Source organism: Salmo salar, chromosome ssa19, assembly GCF_905237065.1.
Source record: "Salmo salar chromosome ssa19, Ssal_v3.1, whole genome shotgun sequence".
NCBI classification, from domain to species: domain Eukaryota; kingdom Metazoa; phylum Chordata; class Actinopteri; order Salmoniformes; family Salmonidae; genus Salmo; species Salmo salar.
Window position 1 is genome coordinate 13,500,913 of NC_059460.1, and position 18,886 is coordinate 13,519,798.

At 41.5% G+C, this 18,886-nt stretch overlaps 1 protein-coding gene across 1 annotated transcript in view; it reads left to right on the forward strand.

Annotated features, from left to right (window-relative positions):
- olfm3a (olfactomedin 3a) overlaps positions 1-5,434 on the forward strand; it is a 31,784-nt gene extending 26,350 nt beyond the window's left edge. The window contains exons 4-6 of the mRNA XM_014157337.2: positions 1,960-2,179; positions 3,639-3,745; positions 4,163-5,434. Of these exons, the coding sequence (XP_014012812.1) occupies positions 1,960-2,179; positions 3,639-3,745; positions 4,163-4,840 (1,005 nt within the window). The 3' untranslated portion in view covers positions 4,841-5,434. The remainder of the gene's footprint in view (positions 1-1,959; positions 2,180-3,638; positions 3,746-4,162) is intronic.
- The last annotated feature ends 13,452 nt before the right edge of the window (positions 5,435-18,886 follow it).

The following is an 18,886-nucleotide window of genomic DNA, read 5'->3' on the forward strand; positions in this document are numbered from 1 at the left end:
ACTCCTTCAAGACTGTTGGAAAAGCATTCCAGGTGAAGCTGGTTGAGAGAATGCCAAGAGTGTGCAAAGCTCTCATCAAGGCAAAGCGTGGCTACTTTGAAGAATCTAAAATCTAAAATATATTTGATTGGATCATCACTTTTTGGTTTCTACAATGTTGAAAATTGTAAAAAAAAAAAAAAAAAATGAATAGGTGGGTCAACATTTTTTACTTGTACTGTATATACACTACTGTTCAAAAGTTTGGGGTCACTTAGAAATGTCCTTGTTTTTTAAAGAATAGCAAATTCTTTTGTCCATTAAAATAACATAAAATTGATAAAAAATACTGTGTAGACGGACGGTCTCAACGTCGACAGTGAATAGGCGACTCCGGGATGAGTTCCTTTGTCCAGTGTCTTTGTTCTTTTTCCCATCTTAATCTTTTCTTTTTATTGGCCAGTCTGAGATATGGCTTTTTCTTTGCAACTCTGCCTAGAAGGCCAGCATCCCGGAGTCGCCTCTTCACTGTTGACGTTGATTCTGGTGTTTTGCGGGTACTATTTAATGAAGCTGCCAGTTGAGGACTTGTGAGGCGTCTGTTTCTCAAACTAGACACTCTAATGTACTTGTCCTCTTGCTATTCTGGTTAGAGCCAGTTTGCGCTGATCTGGGAAGGGAGAAGTACACAGCGTTGTACGAGATCTTCAGTTTCTTGGCAATTTTTCGCATGGAATAGCCTTCATTTCTCAGAACAAGAATAGACTGACGAGTTTCAGAAGAAAGTTATTTGTTTCTGGACATTTTGAGCCTGTAATCGAACCCACAAATTCTGATGCTCCAGATACTCAACTAGTCTAAAGAAGGCCAGTTTTATTGCTTCTTTAATCAGAACAACAGTTGTCAGCTGTGCTAACATATTTGAAAAAGGGTTTTCTAATGATCAAATTAGCCTGTTGTAAACTTGCATTAGCTAACACAACGTGCCATTGGAACACAGGAGTGATGGTTGCTGATAATGGGCCTCTGTACGCATACGTAGATATTCCATAAACAATCAGCTGTTTCCAGCTACAATAGTCATTTACAACATTAACAATGTCTACACTGTATTTCTGATCAATTTGATGTTATTTTAATGGACAAATAATGTGCTTTTCTTTCAAAACAAGGAAATGTATAAGTGACCCCAAACTTTTGAATGGTAGTGTATATACTTCTCCATGTACCCATATTTCACTTTATTTTCAACAACCCCTTTTTTCCTCTACTCCACTTTTCCTCTTCCCTCTGGCTCAGCCTGGCCTCAGCCATACAAAGCATACTATATGTATTTATTTAGACCTCCAAGATGTATGATAATGTGCTAATGGTCTAGTTAATTTAACAGAAACGAAAGTAGGGAGGTTTGTCAGGGGGATGGTTGGGTGCATATTGCGACTGTCTAGCAATACAAATGTTCTGTGTTCGAGAAGCGTAGGGGACAAGTGTAACATCATAGCTAACCCTTCCTCTAACCCTTATTCTAACCTTAACCCATTTCACCTAACCTGCTACTTGAATTATCCTAACCTTTCTCATTAGTTCTTCTAACCACCAACATAAATTCCCCCCTTAATTCTCCTTTGTCGTTACCACGCAACACGCAACCTGGTCTCAGAAAAAGACATATAATACTATACATCAATAAGTTACATCATCCAATTAGTATGCTATTGTACTACTGGGTAAGACATATGATACTATAAATCCTCTAATTTCAATCTTAATGTAACATAATGTAACGAAATACAGTATATCATACTAAATGGACAAATATACGTACCAAATCCCACAAATTTCCATGAGACAAGGTTGCATGGCTTCCTATCACCGCTCAGAAGGTGTGTTAAGTGTGTCTTAAGTGGTTTCTATCTCCCCTCTGGGATTTCTCTTAATCCAGGCCATTCTGTCTCTGTCCTGTGCCTGTCTCTGCTCCAGGAGCTCAAGGAGAAGATGGATGAGCTGCAGCCTCTGATCCCTGTGTTGGAACAGTACAAGACAGACGCCCAGCTCATCTCCTCCTTTAAAGAGGAGATCAGAAACCTGTCCATGGTGCTCACAGCTATCCAGGAGGAGATGGGGGCATACGACTATGACGAGCTCTACCAGAGGGTGCTGAGACTGGACAGCAGGCTCCGCAACTGCATGGGCAAACTCAGTGAGTAGAACCAGATCAATGCATGGGCAAACTCAGTGAGTAGAACCAGATCAATATCAACTGCATGGGCAAACTCAGTGAGTAGAACCAGATCAATATCAACTGCATGGGCAAACTCAGTGAGTAGAACCAGATCAATGCATGGGCAAACACAGTGAGTAGAACCAGATCAATATCAACTGCATGGGCAAACTCAGTGAGTAGAACCAGATCAATGCATGGGCAAACTCAGTGAGTAGAACCAGATCAATATCAACTGCATGGGCAAACTCAGTGAGTAGAACCAGATCAATGCATGGGCAAACTCAGTGAGTAGAACCGGATCAATATCAACTGCATGGGCAAACTCAGTGAGCAGAACCAGATCAATATCAACTGCATGGGCAAACTCAGTGAGTAGAACCAGATCAATATCAACTGCATGGGCAAACTCAGTGAGTAGAACCAGATCAATATCAACTGCATGGGCAAACTCAGTAAGTAGAACCAGATCAATATCAACTGCATGGGCAAACTCAGTGAGTAGAACCAGATCAATGCATGGGCAAACACAGTGAGTAGAACCAGATCAATATCAACTGCATGGGCAAACTCAGTGAGTAGAACCAGATCAATATCAACTGCATGGGCAAACTCAGTGAGTAGAACCAGATCAATATCAACTGCATGGGCAAACTCAGTGAATCATCCGTTGTGTATTTATGGCTCACTCCACAATAACTGTATATGGAGAAAATCAAGAATTCCTCACATAAACAGTGTTGTATTCCAATGGGTTTGGAGACTCTGAAGAGACAAAATCAGGATGAGATCTTTTAATGAGATCAGTTTTACCTGCTATATATAATCTACTATTTTACTCTACCTGATCTTAATGGGAAAAGGGATGAAAGGATCTGATTTATAAAAGGTAATGGCATAATCGAGATCAAAGATTGAGTATCTTGATATAAACGTAATATTGAACAACATAAATAAATAACTGAGAGCTAAGCATAGATAATATGATAGAATCTTTTATCGCTGCGGTTTCCATTCTCAAGCACAGTTACACTGTAATATCCATAAACAAGAAAATGACTATGTTCTTTCATCTGTGAATTAGTTGGAACCTCAAACACATTACTATGCATGTGCGTTTGCATACGGTGTTATGTGTGTGTTTGCATATTTCTGCAACTCTGCAATACCATGTGGGATACGACAAATAGTACTGTAAAGCCCAGTATTAGTAAACAGCTTTCGCATGTAGTCAATACCTACTGCCAATTGATTGAGTCCGATATGATTGCCTTAGGCCTTAGACTTGAGTGTACGTGTTTCTGCCAGCCTGGTTTTAATATGCACAGTGTTGTTGAGTAAACTCTCCGGTGGCACAGGCATGAAATTGGCTTGAGAAATCTATTTAGAAGAGGAGGAAAAAACAGTTCATCTTATCGCTGCATTTCTTTATTAACAGCATGTGGGAAATTAATGAAAATCACTGGACCTGTAACAATAAAGACATCTGGCACCCGGTTTGGGGCATGGATGACTGATCCACAGGCCTCTCAGAGAAACAACAGGGTGAGTTATGGGATGGGAGTGGAGGAGGTGGAAGGTGACTGGGCGTCTATGTTGGTGATAGCTCTTTTTCTGTGCGTGTCTCTGTTGACTACATCTCGGTTTTGTTTTCAGAGTATAGGGCAGGATTTATAACAATAATCTAATATTGTCATGACCAAACATCATGGTGTTGATTTTCATATAAGGCTGTTTCTGGGGATATTTAATTGCTTCTCTGATGCAGAGTATAATAAAATTTGATTTATAAGGCATGTGAAGTGGTTCATATGTTATATTCATAAGGGAGATGGAGGAAAAGGTGACCTTTTCGTAAAGATATTTTTGCATGTTTGTTGCATGTTTATTCAGTCTGTGTTCAGTGTGATAGACAGTTTGTGGTTTTGACTAATTCCTGCTTTTCATCTTTCTTTGACATAGGTCTGGTACATGGACAGCTACACCAACAGTAAGATTGTCCGTGAGTACAAGACCATGGAAGACTTTGTGGCTAATGTGGTGTCTCGAACCTACAACCTTCCATTTAAATGGGAGGGAACCGGTCACGTGGTATACAATGGATCCCTGTACTACAACAAGTATCAGAGTAACATCATCGTGAAGTACAGTTTTGAGACGGGTCGGGTGCTGGCTCAGCGGGCTCTGGAGTACGCCGGCTTCCACAATACCTACCCCTACTCCTGGGGCGGATACTCCGACATCGATGTCATGGCCGACGAACTGGGCATGTGGGTGGTGTACGCAACCAATCAGAACGCGGGAAATATCGTCATTGCCCAGATGGACCCGGACACCCTGGAAGTCCAGAAGACATGGAACACGGAATATTCCAAACGGAATGCGGGGGAATCCTTTATGATCTGCGGAACACTCTACATCACCAACTCTCACCTGACTGGTGCTAAGGTTTACTACTCATATTCCACCAAGACCTCCAGCTATGAGTACACAGACATCCCCTTCCACAACCAGTACTTTCACATGTCCATGTTGGACTATAACGCCAGGGAGAGGGCGCTCTATGCCTGGAACAATGGACACCAGGTGCTGTTCAATGTCACTCTGTTCCACGTCATCAAAACCGAAGATGACTCCTAGAAGAGAAATGAGAACAAATGTCAATGTCCTCATATGGATACCATACAAATGAGAACAACAACTCTCAAAGAGAAAGCACCATCGTTTGTGATATACAAGGGACCTTGTACTAACTCCCTTGTTCATGTTTTTTCTTCTCCGCCCTAAAATGAACTGGGCTGTCTTTACATTGCCATTACTTGAAGAAATCACCTTTTTGTATTTTCTGGGCCAGAACACTTGAACACGGACAGAATGGCATTCCGTTTCCATTCTTCCTTTTTTAACTTCTTACATCGCTGCTGAAAAGACGACTTTTACTGTATGGCCTTACTCACTGCTGTCTTTTGGATCGGTATCAGCCGAAGGCTCTAGATTGCTTTTGTGCATGAATGTCTGACATTTTGTCTGATGTAGTTTCTGATGATGTATTAGCTACGTTTCTGTTCTAGACCTTTAGTTGTCACAGTGTTTGTGCTGATGTCTATTTAAAGTATTTTAACCGGGGAGGTTGAAGATCATCCCCTCCAGACTATTTGCTGCCATGTATGTAGAGGTCATTTATAGCATAGCAAAATGGACAGTCTTATCAACTTATTAAAAATCTTGCAGTAACAATTTTATGTCTCTATGTGAGAGTTAAGTCCATATTTTTTATAAAATACTGTATCATAAAAGCGTATCCGTTTTTATTTGTCCATGTTTAATAAGGCAGTACATACTCTTATAGTAAAAACTGAAATGAACCAATCCAGCACCAAATAAATCCTATGCTTTTATCTTGGCCTGAAGATGTTGCATTTTGATATCTATTGTGCCTGTAACATTTTTTGAGATAAGTGTGACCAAAAATATAACTGAAAAAGGAAAATATCAGAGGAAAACATCAACATCTCTATGCCAAGATAAAAATAGCTAAGCTGAAAGAAATCATATTATGAAGGCCCCATTTATGAATGATGATGATGGTGGGGATGAAGGTGATGTCTTGCGAATATTGAAATTGTAATGTTTCCATTTCTGAGGCTTTTTCATTTTTAACGTTTAACATTTAAGTCATTTAGCAGACGCTCTTATCCAGAGCGACTTACATCTGATGGGTTGAGTGCTATCCTATGGCATTCCAATCAGGAAGTTCAGGAACAGGCAGAAAAAAGCTGGGATGATTCCCCACTAGTCTCCACCCTCTGCATCCACTCATTAACTGTAGCTCGTATTCTGTCACCAATACTGATGGACACACACCATTTCTGACAAAAATCACAAATCTGTCTGGTTTTACAGTAGTAGGCTTACCACTTGGCCATGAGACGGACTATGTAATTTACCACCTCTCTCCCTCCCCCTGCCCAAACAGTAAAGTGCCTACCACAATCATGAATCCTTATCGATTCCCCATCTAGAGTCCTTGGCTACAAGTGTCACCCAGGGTGAGCATCTCTTCTCCCCGCTGTCCCCGCTCCCACCGCACTCAAAGGAAGAAAAAAAATCCCCACACATCAGCAGCCCTGTATTAAATCAGAAATTGCTCTTCCAGAAAAGTTGATTAGCATAGATTTTCCCACCTTTTCCCCTCTCTATGTGTCTATGTCTGGTTCTGTGGGAGGGAGGGATGAATGGATAGAGGGAGGGCTATCGTTCACAGCGTTGGGATCGTAACGTCAAACGCTGTCAGTTTGACTGCTCATGTCTCTATCTGTGCTCATCAAGGTACTCAGTAAAAAACACCATGCATCAAGATGCTCAGTAAAAAAAACACCAGCGTCAAGATACTCAGTAAAAAAACACCACGCGTCAAGATACTCAGTAAAAAACACCACGCGTCAAGATACTCAGTAAAAAACACGTCAAGATACTCAGTAAAAAACACATCAAGATAGTCAGTAAAAAACACCACGCGTCAAGATACTCAGTAAAAAACACCACGCATCAAGATGCTCAGTAAAAAACACCACGCGTCAAGATACTCAGTAAAAAACACCACGCGTCAAGATACTCAGTAAAAAACACCACGCATCAAGATACTCAGTAAAAAAAAACACGCATCAAGATACTCAGTAAAAGAAAACACGCATCATGATACTCAGTAAAAAACACCACGCATCAAGATACTCAGTAAAAAACTTGGACCGCTCGCTGGGTGCTATATCTAGCGGGATCATTGAGTCTTTGTTCTCTATTTTCTCAGAGAGAACAGTAATCTATTACATCTAAAGTTTGTCATTCTTTATGGGGTTGGATGGAAGTCTAAATGACCTATACTATAAGTAAAAGCCATTGTCAGCATTGAGGCAAATACTACAAACCCACACTCACTAAATGGCACTCTGTTCCGCAATCAATTCTGTAATGATAATTCTCCCCAAGTGGAAGAGTTCTATCATTCATCTTTGATTAGTTGGATCACATATTGCTTTTCATCTGATACTCGGAAATGAAGTTGAATAGATCCTACTCGGCAGATCAGATGGACACTTTGCATATCCTCAGGTTACCTACCTGACAGACAAGAGACTTTGAAGCACTGTATGATAATGACAGAGCGAGGTAGACATCAAAATAAGATCTCCCCTAGCTGCCTCTCCTGTATCAACAACCCTCATCACAATTCTTGAGGCAACAGAAATACATGTAGGTCTATCTGGCATCGGGCCATCTTATTGATGTATGCTGCCTGGCGTATACTCAAGTTGTTGACCACAGGGCAGGGTCTACTCCCGTATAGCCTCTCAATGGACAGACTTGGACTCGTCAGTATGAAAATTGCATGGTTACTGTATCTTATGACATGTCTATATTTTTTTCTCTCTACATGGACAAACAGTAGTAGTCTAAAGTGGGTCCTTCATTATGATTATGTAGTCCCTCTTCTAAGCCTGATTGGACACACTTCCCGCCAGGACGATGTCAGGTGTGAGGAGAGTGTTGTGGAGAATATCAATTTGCATTTATCCGTTCATTTGGAGGTGCCTTTGCAGACGAGGCTTCGCCTGCTTGCTTGCTGTTCCATTTCAGCTAAATGAATAGTTCTCAGGAAAAAAAGTAATTTTGTTCACCGGCGGTAATGACTATCTGATATCTGTCAATAGTCATACAGGCTTCATAATTCATCTTCAGAAGTCCTGATTCCACATCAGCGAGAGGGAGCAGAAGTCCTGATTCCACATCAGTGAGAGGGAGCAGAAGTCCTGATTCCACATCAGCGAGAGGGAGCAGAAGTCCTGATTCCACATCAGTGAGAGGGAGCAGAAGTCCTGATTCCACATCAGTGAGAGGGAGCAGAAGTCCTGATTCCACATCAGATTGAGGGAGCAGAAGTCCTGATTCCACATCAGTGAGAGGGAGCAGAAGTCCTGATTCCACATCAGATAGAGGGAGCAGAAGTCCTGATTCCACATCAGTGAGAGGGAGCAGAAGTCCTGATTCCACATCAGCGAGAGGGAGCAGAAGTCCTGATTCCACATCAGTGAGAGGGAGCAGAAGTCCTGATTCCACATCAGTGAGAGGGAGCAGAAGTCCTGATTCCACATCAGATTGAGGGAGCAGAAGTCCTGATTCCACATCAGTGAGAGGGAGCAGAAGTCCTGATTCCACATCAGATAGAGGGAGCAGAAGTCCTGATTCCACATCAGCGAGAGGGAGCAGAAGTCCTGATTCCACATCAGCGAGAGGGAGCAGAAGTCCTGATTCCACATCAGATAGAGGGAGCAGAAGTCCTGATTCCACATCAGCGAGAGGGAGCAGAAGTCCTGATTCCACATCAGATAGAGGGAGCAGAAGTCCTGATTCCACATCAGATTGAGGGAGCAGAAGTCCTGATTCCACATCAGTGAGAGGGAGCCCAAGGAGTTGCTCCAGATGCTTCACAAGTTATCTACCACAATCTCTCCACAAAAGTTTGATGATAGATCTAGTAGCTTGAAGGACTCTTTCTGAAAACCCCTAGGAATCTTTTCCACTTTGCTTTATTCTTTTCAGTATGGTGTGCCCCACATTCACTAGCTTTGGGGCCTCGCCTCACAAATTGCTTCAAAAGTAGGGTTGCTAATGCTATTGGGGGAATAGAGTGATTTTATGAGCCTGTCATTTTCTTGAAAGGACAGAGGGTATAGTGTGCTGGCCAACCAGCTGGTGGTGGTGAGGTCTGCTTTAATGACAAACCATCCATTCCCTGATCTATTGAGAATCAAAACGAAAGGAAGAATCGAAAGATTTCTTTGATAAAGGATAATCACATTCTGAATCCTCTTCTCATCCCCAAAGCCCTAACGTAATACACATTTTATTACTGGAACCCAGTACTGAGACACTGTGAGAGACGCCCACGAGTTTTCCCCCCTTTTCAAACTGCAACAACGCTATTAACTGTCTGGGTGCTGTAGTCTAGAGAAATCAAATGCTAAATCCTCTCTTTTTTTTATCCAAAATGCCTTCCCTTTCCCTTCCGTAGTAACCTGGGAGTTTCAGAGCTACAGACAACAGCAGGGAAAATTACTCTCGCGGAGAGAAATAACCCGAATAGACGGAGGGTCTTTGTACTGTGTAATTACCATGTCATTTGGTGGAGTTGTGTGTCTGCTCTGACTTGACAGGCTGCTGGCATAATTGAGACGGGATATGAATACTGTCCACCTTTGACAGAAAGATGAGAGAAGAGCTGTTGGGAAGGAGAGGGAACAGAGGGGAGTAATGAAATATCTCACTACATATAGGCAGGACATGAGTTACATATCACACTTCAACATACACATGTAAAAGATTCATGACAAGTGTTTGGGTGAGTGTGTGTTGTGTTGTGTTGTGTGCCTGCGTGTGTGTGTGTGTGTGTGTGTGTGTGTGTGTGTGTGTGTGTGTGTGTGTGTGTGTGTGTGTGTGTGTGTGTGTGTGTGTGTGTGTGTGTGTGTGTGTGTGCGTGTTATTGTTTTTGCTGTGTTGACTTCACCATTAGCAGTTGAGAGAAACAAAGAGTTATCTGAAATACCCTTTTAGCCGAGGGCACAATCCAACACCCATTATAAATGTAATTTTTGATTGACCTAACGCTGATTTTCACTCATTAATTTGACTAAAAACAAGGGAAGCACAGAGGCAGAAAGGCCAGTACACCGTCATGATTATTCTCCTGTCACCCCATGTTCCGTAGCTGTGGTGTTCAGGCAATTGCAGCAATTCAATCACACCAGCTAACCAAAGCAATTCAATCACACCACACCAGCTAGCCACAATCATTCAAAACTAAATCAACAGCAAGGCTGCATTTCATTTCATGTTGAAAAGCGGTTTGAAAATCCAACTCTGATTACCATATCAATCATAGGACCTTGCTAGTTTTCTTTCTGCTATCTAGACTAAGTTCGCTTGGGTTTGTGTTAATGGTATTGTATTCTTTGTGACGCCTTCCTTTCAACCTAGTCTTGGTTAGGGGGTGGACTACTGTCTGCAGTACATATCAAGTTATGTTCTTTACTGGCGTGAAGGAAAATACGTCTTCGGAAATGGAGAAAAATACGTTTTAGTTCAGCAACCAATATGATATGATGAAAGAACTGAGCTTCCACTGTGAGGAAGAAAGACCCCTCACAAGAGGTTTCACAATCCAAGCAATAACCACAATTCTAATGGCCTATTAGTGTTGTTATTAGTAGTACTGTAGCGCAGCATTCTTTCTCGAACTGTCCATTATATCTTTGAGGCCATTGTCGGTCTTCCTGTTAGCCAAGAGGTGCCTTGCCCTTGAGTGTGTGGTAGAGATACTATGTGATGAGAAGATGAATGTGTGTCCCCTCAGTAGGACAGCCAGGTGATGAGATTTACATCATTAAAGAGCCAGAGGGGAGAATGAATTAACCCAACACACACTGACTGGTCATAAATCACTGTCTATACAGGCCATCTACACGCCAGTCACTCTAAAAATACGCAGACACCTATACCCAGAAGAGTCTTTTCATTTCAGAGGGACGCTGTTTATCATGTATGTTTATGGTTTAAAACAGTTATAAGCACACCCAATAAAGTAGTCACCAATATTGTGAGGGGAAATAACAGTATAGTCTATTCTACCATGGAGTTGACAGTTTCAGTTTAATATGAAACAGCACATTAAAACGCATCTCAATCCCATTATAACAACAGGCCAATGCTGGCTAATTCATCCCATTTAGATGCATTAGATTTAAGATCCTCTCAATTAAATAGAGTTTTATGAAGTATTTTCTTCCTGCTTTGTATGGCTGTGGAGGGGTTGCTGGTAAGCACCTGGCACCAGTTCAGCAATAGGCTGATGTCGGAGAGGCTGGATACTTAGAAATACAATTACTAGAACCGAACATTCCCATTCAAGTCAAACTGTGGTGGTCCGAAGGGCTTTAATATAACCACTCTAGTTAGTATAATTCTATGCATCTAGCCTCTCTTTCTCTCTGTAATATAATTACTGGAAATATAATTACTTTAATTACCATAGTAATAGTAATTAATAAAATTACTAGAACAGACATTACCATGCAAGTCAAATTGCCATGGTCTGAGAGGCCCGTTCTAGAAATTATATTTCTACGGCTGGATGGATGCTGGAGGAGGTCCAGCAGGCAGCGTCCAACGTTGATGATGTCAGGGCAATTGCAGCCAGAGGGAAAATCAATGGCGGGTCATGAGAGGTCACTGGTGTCTGTTAAACAAGCTTGGATTCTACTAGCCACATATCTGTTTCTGTCTTGCTGTACATTGTACAACACTGTTAGCTGCTACTTGTTTTAACTTTAAATTTGACTTTCTCCAAACGTACGTTTCCACTTAGTTGATTGGAGGAGAGAAATACAGATATCACTATAATTAATTACAATGTGACTACAAGGCTACGGCTAACCATATTTATCAGTTTTTCTTCTTGCCATTATAAAGTTGAGCACACATGGGCTTTTCTCACCGGTATTTTGCTTACCTCTCTACTGCCTCTTGATGAAGATGTACTGCAGTACAGAGTAGTATCCTGATAATGTAACTAACCAGCAGGTTATAAAAGTATGGCCATATAGATAAGACTACAGTGTGAGTTGATTAACCTTTTGGCCATGGCTTTATCAGCAGAGTAATAGCAGCAGGGAGACAGTAATAACAGCTGGGAAATAGAGTAATAGCAGCAGGGGGACAGAGTAATAACAGCAGGGAGACAGAGTAATAACAGCAGGGAGACAGAGTAATAGCAGCAGGGAGACAGAGTAATAGCAGCAGATAAATCAGAGTAATAGCAGCAGGGAGACAGAGTAATAGCAGCAATAAATCAGAGTAATAGCAGCAGGGAGACAGAGTAATAGCAGCAGGGAGACAGAGTAATAGCAGCAGGGAGACAGAGTAATAGCAGCAATAAATCAGAGTAATAGCAGCAGGGAGCCAGAGTAATAGCAGCAATAAATCAGAGTAATAGCAGCAGGGAGCCAGAGTAATAGCAGCAATAAATCAGAGTAATAGCAGCAGGGAGCCAGAGTAATAGAAGCAAGAAGACAGATCAATAGCAACAGGGAGTCAAAGTAATAGCAGCAAAAGAACAACGTAATAACAACAGGGAGACATAGTTATATCAGCATGGAGACAGAGTAATAACAGTGTCATGACGTGGCCCTTTCTGGGTATAGATAATGGCTTCCCCCTCACTCTCTCCTACACCCAGGTTCTGTTATCTCAAGCCATAAATTCTTGGCAGAGACTCTCTCCCCCTGGTCATGCAGAGAAAGATACACAGAGAGAACAAAAGATTTCACGTGGCGAACTCCTAAATCCCCAAAACCTGAATTTGAAACAAAATGTCCACTTGTGAGAAGGTGGGAATGGTCCGTAGACACTTAAGGGACGGGTATGACGAGTGTGTTTCTTCTGGTGACCTCAGAGAGGACAGGAAACACACATAACTATATCTCTGAATGTGTACATTCCTCAATTATGAGGTTAGCATCTAATTGTTGTATAAAATGACTGAGTAAAGATGAAACTATTTGTGAAATGATGTAATGTGATGTTAAACTTTTAATGTGAGAGAATTGTATTCCCTTTAAAGTTTAACTAAGTCATTGGCCCGCCCCCGTGAGCATAGACATGATCAGGCGTCATAGAACCGCCTTTTCTACTGTTACGAATAAAACCCCCTCCTGAGGAAATCCTCTTCAGACCACGCATACCTCAGTGTCAGCTGAGGTGGAACAGGTTTGAGTACCAAGACTGAGCAAACCCACAGCGTGAGCTGTGATTGTGAATAGTTTAGACTAAGCAAAGCTTTGATTGCGAATAATTATTGAACTCCTAACCATACCACGTGGAGCATTGGCTACGCGGCTGGAAATTGTTAAAGTCTGAGACTATCAATCCTAACAGAATAAGAGCAAATCTTACATACTAATGACTAGTCTGCAGCTAGAAATTATGTAAACCTGGGATGCTATTACCGACAACCGCCGAAACATCTATTCTATGAGAACATTTCTGAATGGTACTCTGAAGTATCCATCCTAACCATGAAAGGCTTTGATCTTCAGGGAAGCAGAGAGAGAGCGAAAGAGACACGGATGAACTGACTCTCCAGCAGACGGACCGGATTCCAACAGAAAAGATCACGACACATGGGCGTAAATATATATATTGATTGCAATTATTCCCGAATGAGTGAGCGTTCATGTGCAAAGGCTTAGCCTTTCAATTAATGTAATTACAGTAATACAGTGTGTAGTGATCCCTCTGGTCTTTCCCGCTCTTGCTCAGTCCACACCCACTTCCCTTTGTCCACCAAGCCGTCATATCGGCTTAGCCAACTAGGGAATCTTCCCTACCCTTGTTAGTAACATATACAGTTGAAGTCAGAAGTTTACATACACCTTAGCCAAATACATTTCAACTCAGTTTTTCACAATTCCTGACATTTAATCCATGTAAAAATTCCCTGTCTTAGGTCAGTTAGGATGACCACTTTATTTTAAGAATGTGAAATGTCACAATAATAGTAGAGAGTGATTTATTTCAGCTTTTATTTCTTAAATCACATTCCCAGTGGGTCAGAAGTTTACATCCATTCAATTAGTATTTGGTGGCATTGCCTTTCAATTCTTTAACTTGGATCAAACGTTTCGGGTAGCCTTCCACAAGCTTCCCACAATAAGTTGGGTGAATTTTGGCCCATTCCTCCTGACAGAGCTGGTGTAACTGAGTCAGGTTTGTAGGCCTCCATGCTCGGACACGCTTTTTCAGTTCTGCCCACAAATTTTCCATAGGTTTGAGGTCAGGGCTTTGTGATGTCCACTCCAATACCTTGACTTTGTTGTCCTTAAGCCATTTTGAAACAAATTTCGAAGTATGCATAGGGTCATTGACAATTTGGAAGACCCATTTGCGACCAAACTTTAACTTCCTGGCTGATGTCTTGAAATGTTGCTTCAATATATCCACATAATTTTACTTCCTCATGATGCCATCTATATGAAATGCACCAGTCTCTCCTTCAGCAAAGCACCCCCACAACATGATGCTGCCACCCCCGTGCTTCACGGTTGGGATGGTGTTCTTCAGTTTGCAAGCATCCCCCTTTTTCCTCCAAACATAACGATGGTCATTATGGCCAAACAGTTCTATTTTTGTTTCATCAGACCAGAGGACATTTTTACAAAAAGTATGATCTTTGTCCCTATGTGCAGTTGCAAACCGTAGTCTGGCTTTTTTATGGCGATTTTGGAGCAGTGGCTTCTTCCTTGCTGAGCGGCCTTTCAGGTTATGTTCATATATGTGTTGTTTTACAGTGGATATAGATACTTTTGTACCTGTTTCCTCCAGCATCTTTACAAGGTCTTTTGCTGTTGTTCTGGGATTGATTTGCACTTTTCGCACCAAAGTACGTTCATCTCCAGGAGACAGAACGCGTCTCCTTCCTGACCTGTATGACGGCTGCGTGGTCCCATGGTGTTTATATTTGAGTACTACTGTTTGTATAGATGAACGTGGTAACTTCAGGCATTTGGAAATTGCTCCCAAGGATGAACGAGACTTGTGGAGGTCTACAATTGTTTTTCTGCGGTCTTGGCTGATTTATTTTGATTTCCCATTATGTCAAGCAAAGAGGCACTGAGTTTGAAGGTAGGCCTTGAAATTAATCCACAGGTACACCTCCAATTGACTCAAATTATGTCAATTAGCCTATCAGAAGCTTCTAAAGCCATGACATCATTTTCTGGAATTTTCCAAGCTGTTTCAAGGCTCAGTCAACTTAGTGTATGTAAACTTCTGACCCACTGGAATTGTGATACAGTGAATTATAAGTGAAATTGTCTGTCTGTAATCAATTGTTGGAAAAATTACTTGTGTAATGCACAAAGTAGATGTCCTAAGCGACTTGCCAAAACTATAGTTTGTTAACAAGAAATGTGTGGAGTGGTTGAAAAACAAGTTTTAATGACTCCAACCTAAGTGTATGTAAACTTCCGACTTCAACTGTATCTACTGTTGTTTGTTTATGCATTTCTGTGATTATTTAGTTAGTTAGTAGATACATTATTAGCCAATTGGTGTATGGATGATTCAGTAAAGGCTGGGTTCGTGCAGATAACCAACAATTTACGATGTTTGGAATGAGACTGACGTGAGGTAAATAATAATTCATTAATAAGAAGACTAATTGATCAGATACTAAAATATCTGAAGAGTTATATTAGAAAAATTCTAACTTTGTAATCTGAAGATTTTCCTTGGTGCCCGACTTCCTAGTTAATTACATTTACATAATTTGTTTAATCACGTAATAACAATTATAGAGAATTGATTTGATAAAATAACTGTCTTCACTTATAATGATGCCAAAGACACAACATATTATGGTGCCCCCTATGAGGACTCTAAGATAGAACTGGACTTTGCTGTTGAATTGTATGTTTATCAATTGTACAAACAGACTGTGATGTGTTCATATTGGTTGCATGTGTTTTTCCATTTGAACAAGCTATTTGGATGCGCCTCCAGTCGTGTGTCGATAGTGTCAGAACAATGGGGCGGCAGGTAGCCTAGTGGTTAGAGCGCTGGACTTGTAACCGAAAGGTTGCAAGATTCGAATCCCTGACCTGACAAGGTCAACATCTGTTGTTCTGCCACTGAACAAGGCAGCTAACCCACTGTTCCTAGGCCATCATTGAAAATAAGAATTTGTTCTTAACTGACTTGCCTAGTTAAATAAAGGTAAAAAAAACTTTTTTAAATGAGTTGTAAATCCCAGATTTAGTCCGTTAGGTCAAACGGTACTATTTCTGTTGGTCAATATTAATTTCTAGAGCAAGGGCATAGAACCAGTAAAATTAGAGAGATCTCTTCGGTGACCGAGCCAAAGTTATCTGTCCGCCTACCGCGCTAAGCCAGCGTGGGTAGGCCACAGGCGTATCTGTTTTTATGTACTGTGTGCTACGGTAATATAATGCTAGCAAATAGTTGCCGAATGGGTTAATGTGAGACGTCACTAGTAAACCCCCCTTTCCATGGTGAAGGGGACCCTATTTTGTGCTTGGAAGTAAAATTTCCGTACAAAGTAGGATTAGCTTGCACGAGATGCTAAGCTAACCAAGGGAAACAGCATTATTTTTTTCCTGTGTCAAGTTGAAATTCCTCCGCTATGCGCGACAGAAGTCCCGCCCTTTGTACTTCTGTATGATTTCAGTTTCTGCGATCAGTGACCCCTGGTGGTGAAGAATCACCAGAACCTTTTCTTCAAAAGGAATTAGGTGACACCCAAACGTGGATCACGTTCAGTAAGTGGGTACTTAGGATATCCAGCCAATCAATTGATTGAATATCGACGTCTCATTCAATTTAACTGACAAGTGAAATTGTCAGATTCATTTTTTTCAGGTGGATCTTTTAATAATATCCAAATTAATTGGTTTTCTACAATGTGACAATTTAAACTTTTCACAATAACCTAGATGAAGCAATGCTCTCAGGTTAATTTAAAGCTTTGTTCCCATATGGCTATACAGGTTTGATTTATCATTAAAATTGATCAATCAGTAAAATTTGCTTTTGCAAAGCACATTCAGTAAAACCCAGTACTGACGGAAGTTCCGCCTCCAGCGGGAATCCCATGTGGCTTCTGCCTTAGGGAGAGGTGAACCTAGCAGTGAATGTAACCTAACATTTAAACTACTGTTTACACCTTTTTGATAGTCCAGACAATCCCAATTACTTGGATATTATTGTCTCATTCAATTTAATAGGTTAAATTGTCAAACATAGGTTCTTCCGATTAAATGAGACATTTTAAACTTTCCAGTAGTAACCTAGATGAACCAATTAACCAGGTTAATTAAAGTGTAATTGCCAGATAGCCTATCCAGGTATGATTCATCATTATCATTGATTAATTCATTCAATTTGCTTTTGCAAATTCATTGACGTCCAACTCCCACAGTACTGGTAAAGCTTGGCTTCTCCTCTTGGCCTTTTGGCCCCAGTTTCCCCACAGGATGAAGCCAACCCTCTTTGAAAATAGAATTCAGTGGTTATGCGGCTCGCAAACATGATAGCTCACTGGCTAACACCGTCAAACAAGCTCTGAAGGAACACCCACAAGCTTACTATCATAGGCTTCGTTCAGCTTACTTTGGCCTACTCACTGAAATAGGAATGGAAGAGCTATTACCATTCAAACAAATGTTTCTGTCGAACATGTATCCCACCTTCATTACCTGCTTGGGCCCTGCAGCCCACGTTGGCTTGCCTTTCTTGCAACTCAGAGAGCTTGCAAGCACAGCTTTTGAGGCATCAAAAGTTCACAACACTAAGAGCCCTGACCACTCGGTTTTGAAGTTTGACCAGGAGCACTCACTCCAGTTAGAGGGCGCATTATCAGGTATTGGAGCATTGAGAGATGACGCACAACAACGGTTTCTACCACGAAACCACGATTCCAATAACCTCCGTGGTCGGAATAACTGTAAAGTACGTCGCCATCAAACAACTACCGCTACAATTGACCTGTTCGCTACTTTCCTGCACCCAACCTACACGAAGTGTCAGAGCACAAAGGTAACAAAGGGTTAAAGGACGATCAAAACGTAGACCAATGTTTTACAGAAGTTCCACTACGTGAAGAACTAAAGCGAGAAAAATTCGAGAAAAGGGTCAAAGATAAGTCAGAAGGACTAGACGGGGAATTACCGGACACCTGGTCCGCAGGAATTAACACTCATAGCAAGAACGTTAAAATTCAAATATCTCCCGCTCTCACTCGAGACCCTATCCAGGACCCGCTTGATCAAGAAACAAGCCCACAGGCTCCGTCTCTAAACTCTGATACAAAGGTTGCGAAGAAAAAGGTCAAAAGCTTCGTTAAAGCCAAGCCCACTCAAAACCCGAAAAGTCGATCTGCTTTCTCCTTGAACAGAAATGGCACATCACGTCATTGTGAACAACCACTCCACTTCGTGGGGAATATGTCAACTAAACAAGAATATAAACCCCCATACCTGGAAACAGTCCTGGAGGACTGTTTAATTTGTCATGCGCTAATTGATTCGGGCGCGGCAATATCGCTCATCTCTCAAACATTGTTCGATGATCTCAAAAGGGCTTTGAAGCCAACTATACGTTGGTTAAAAATGGAACGATGCGACACTACACTTTGAGGTTTCACTCAGACTACCTCGGCTCTCACATTGAGAGTCATGCTGAAACTACACTTCTGGGACGTATCGCTCGTTCACCCTGTGTATGTTACCAGCCTCGAATCTGAACCCCTGCTACTTGGAGCATACTTGATGGATTGGTTACTCCCACTGATGGATTGGAAAACCAACCATGTATGGTCACAGGCAACAGTGCCTTCTCCACTGACCACACTGTCTTCCCCTAACTCTAGCTGCAACGCAGTCATTCACGACGGGTATCTGTCGAAAGCACCCCCTGAGAAAAATAAGTTTTGAAACCTCTTGGTGCAGAATCCGATCCAAAGAGATATTACGATATCTCGACACATTCCATCAGCAAACCTGATTGACCATTCTTTTCATGATTTTGAACCAGCTGTCTCTGTGAATGAGCAACTTCCCT